This window comes from Gavialis gangeticus, unplaced genomic scaffold (assembly GCF_001723915.1).
Source record: "Gavialis gangeticus isolate Ggan-Ray unplaced genomic scaffold, GavGan_comp1, whole genome shotgun sequence".
NCBI lineage: Eukaryota > Metazoa > Chordata > Crocodylia > Gavialidae > Gavialis > Gavialis gangeticus.
In genome coordinates this window covers 3,049,019-3,051,985 of record NW_017728998.1, presented here as the reverse complement: position 1 = coordinate 3,051,985, position 2,967 = coordinate 3,049,019, and the positions used below count along the sequence as shown (strand labels likewise).

Here is a 2,967-nt window from a genome sequence, read left to right as displayed (position 1 = left end):
GATCACCCAGCCAGTGCGTGGGGCAGGGTTGATCCAACCCCCACCCTCCAGCCCAGGAGTGAACTGCGCGGCGGTCATGCCCCTGTTGCCCAGCCGCCCCGCAACACCTGAGCCTGCCCCAGGTGAAGCCGGGGGACACGGGCACTGCCGCCGTCCGGCAGCTACGAGGTCTTTAAAGTGCCCTCGAGAGACCCCAGGAAGGCAGCCGTGCCCCTTGCTACGGAGGAGGGCAAAGCCCCGTAGTCTGTGCCAACTTGGCTGGGGGGTAAAATGCCTCCCCGGTTCCCAAGAGCGCGCATGGTGCGTGCACCCAGCACTGGCTCCTGCCCCTGCAGCAGGATTTGGTCTGCAAGACTCACAGTGTGCCTGACGTGTAAGGCTGGCGGCCCTTCTCCTAAGGAAAGAAGAAGGGAGACAGGTTGGCGCCTCGCAGCAGGGCAGTGATGCCCAATGCTGAACTCTTGCAGGTTTCCAGCTCGGCAGCAGCCGCCGGACCCCCGACCCCATCCTCGCTGGACAAGAAGGCAAAGAACCTGGCAAACACGACGCTGTCGCCGGGCCCCGGGCAGGGGAGCGATTTGCCGGCCAGCTCGGCCGCCCGCGAGGGAAACCGCAGCTTCGAGCAGGCGCAGAGCAAGGTGCTGCCAGCCCCTGCGAGATCCCTTAGCTCCCGGGGCGCTCCGGCGGGAGTGCTGTTCCCAAGCTGCGCCCCCTTCTTGGTCCTGCCGGGACCTTGTAAGCTAGGGGAAATGGGCAGAGGTGGGGAATCCCGTCCCGGGTGGGTCTTGCCAGTGCTTCCCTGCTCCACGCACCTATCCCCTGCAGCTCGGGCACGACCTGAGCGATTGCAAACACTGCGGCATCCGGGTGGAGTCTTCCCTTGCTCAGCGCTGGTCTCTGTCCCCTCTCCCCGCGCCAGGAGGACGTCGCTCAGCTGAAATGCCGCCTGCAGAAGCTCCGAGCGCTGACGCGAAAGGCCAAGCTGCCCGTCGCCGCCTCCCCGGAGACGTGTGCTGCCCTTCGGAGCCGCCTCGAGCAAGCGCGGGCACTGGAAGCCAAGATCCGCCAAAGGCGGGTGGAGGAGAAGGCATCTGAGCCGGAGCCATCCAGAGAGCCCCCGGCTGCAGCCAGGTGAGGAGGTGGTCACTTGGGGGCTGCTGGAAGGGGACTCCCGCTTCAGGGATCCGTTACCTTGCTGCAAGCAGGGGGAGACCCCTGCTATCTTCTTGGCTGTCGCAGGCAAAGCTAGGGCTGGCCTGGGTGACCTGCAGGGCTCTCGACTGCCCCCGAGATGGAGCTGGGAGGCAGCCTAATGGCAAAGCAATGAGACCCTGGGGGGAGGACATACCCCCTACACGCCCCAGCCTCCCCAGGGTGGGTTGTCTCAGTAGTCCCTGCCCCAGCCAGTCCCTCAGGAGCAAGGGGCTAACGCCAGCTCCCTTCCAGGGACAAGGCACCTGCCTACCAGAGGTTCCACACCCTCGCCCAGGACGTGCCCCCCGGGCTGACGCTGCCCTACAAGTACAAGGTGCTGGCCGAGATGTTCCGCAGCATGGACACCATCGTGGGCATGCTCTTCAACCGTGCCGAGACCATCACCTTCGCCAAGGTCAAGCAGGGCGTCCAGGACATCATGCGCAAGTAAGCCCTCCCCGCCGAGGGGCACAGCCACGTGGTGGCTGGCGGGGACCTGCCGCAGCCTGGCCGGCGATGCAGCCGCCCAAGACCTTCTAGGCTTGGACTGAGATCTCTTGCACATGGCAGAGGGCTGGCGGCTGTCTTCAAGGGGCAGATGGCTGGCTCCAGCTCTCGGGGCAGGGGCTTGTATAGCGTGGAGCGTCCTTGGGGTGCTTGTGCTGGGCTGACAGCAGGGGAGGGGGGAAGATCCTGGCTCCAGCAGCCCTGCCCCTGCTGCTGCCGCCGCCGCCTTAGCTGAGTTGTGCGAGTCTGACCCCAAAGGCTTTCTCCCCTAAAGCCAGGGACATGCCCCTCTGTATTGGAGATCAAATCCTGAGGTTCAGCTCCTGGGCTTGGGCCACTTTCCCTGGCTCGGCTCGGTTCATGCTCTCTAGCTGGTGATTTCTCTGCCCCTTGCAATGCACTTGGCACTGGCAGCGATGGGCTGCTGTCATGCCGTCGAGCTGGAGCCCCTGTCCAAGCCTGGAGGGGCTCCAGCTCCACCTCTGCCCTGGTTGCAGGCAGTTCGAGCAGCGGCACGTGGGCCAGATCAAAGCTGTGTACCCTGCCTCCTACACGCTGCGCCAGGACAACAACATCCCTACCTTCGGGGCGGGCATGAAGCGATCCGGCTACCAGCTCACCATCGAGCCCGTGCTGGGGGAAGGTACGTGTCACAGCTGGCCGTGCTGGGGGTGGGATGGAGACCTCTGCATCTCGCAGGGCTCTCGGGCCTCTGGGATGGGCTGGCAATGCTAGGGTAGCCGAGGCCTGGGTTTGCTGTCCCCCATCTCTCTGTTGCCTCTGGTGACTGGACAGGTCAGTCGTGGGCATGGCGGGTTTCGGTAGCAGTCAGGAATATGTTGAGGCTGTTGGTACAAAGACAAAAGACAGACTCTGGAGCCTTGGTCCTGGGAATGGAGCCTGGAGACGTACTGGGACGCAGCTGGGTTGTGCCCATCTCTGACGGAGGAACCCGTCTCCCCCTCTCTAGAGGAGAAGGTAGACGGCCGTCCCCACCTGTCGGCATCGCGCTTACTGGAGCGCCGCAAGGTTTTCAGCAGGAACCTAGTGAACCTGGTCAAGCAGCATCACAAGGTGAGGGGATCTGCCCCCAAACCCTCAGACCTGTGGGACACTGCAGAGCATGGGTCCTTCCCTGGTTTCCGAAAGCTTTCTCCCTTGCAGAAGCTCATGGCATTGTGCACTGCCTGGGGCATCCACTGGCTTTGCCCCCCCCCCCCCCAGGACCTGCAATGCGAGGTTCCCCTTTGGGGTTCTAGGGGGAGA

General features: G+C 64.1%; 1 protein-coding gene across 1 annotated transcript in view; it reads left to right on the top strand.

Moving 5' to 3' along the window:
- Positions 1-417: 417 nt before the first annotated feature.
- The window catches only part of LOC109289391 (DNA replication factor Cdt1-like), a 5,011-nt gene continuing 2,461 nt past the window's right edge, over positions 418-2,967 (top strand). The window contains exons 1-5 of the mRNA XM_019505401.1: positions 418-638; positions 920-1,131; positions 1,447-1,641; positions 2,199-2,344; positions 2,672-2,775. Of these exons, the coding sequence (XP_019360946.1) occupies positions 444-638; positions 920-1,131; positions 1,447-1,641; positions 2,199-2,344; positions 2,672-2,775 (852 nt within the window). The 5' untranslated portion in view covers positions 418-443. The remainder of the gene's footprint in view (positions 639-919; positions 1,132-1,446; positions 1,642-2,198; positions 2,345-2,671; positions 2,776-2,967) is intronic.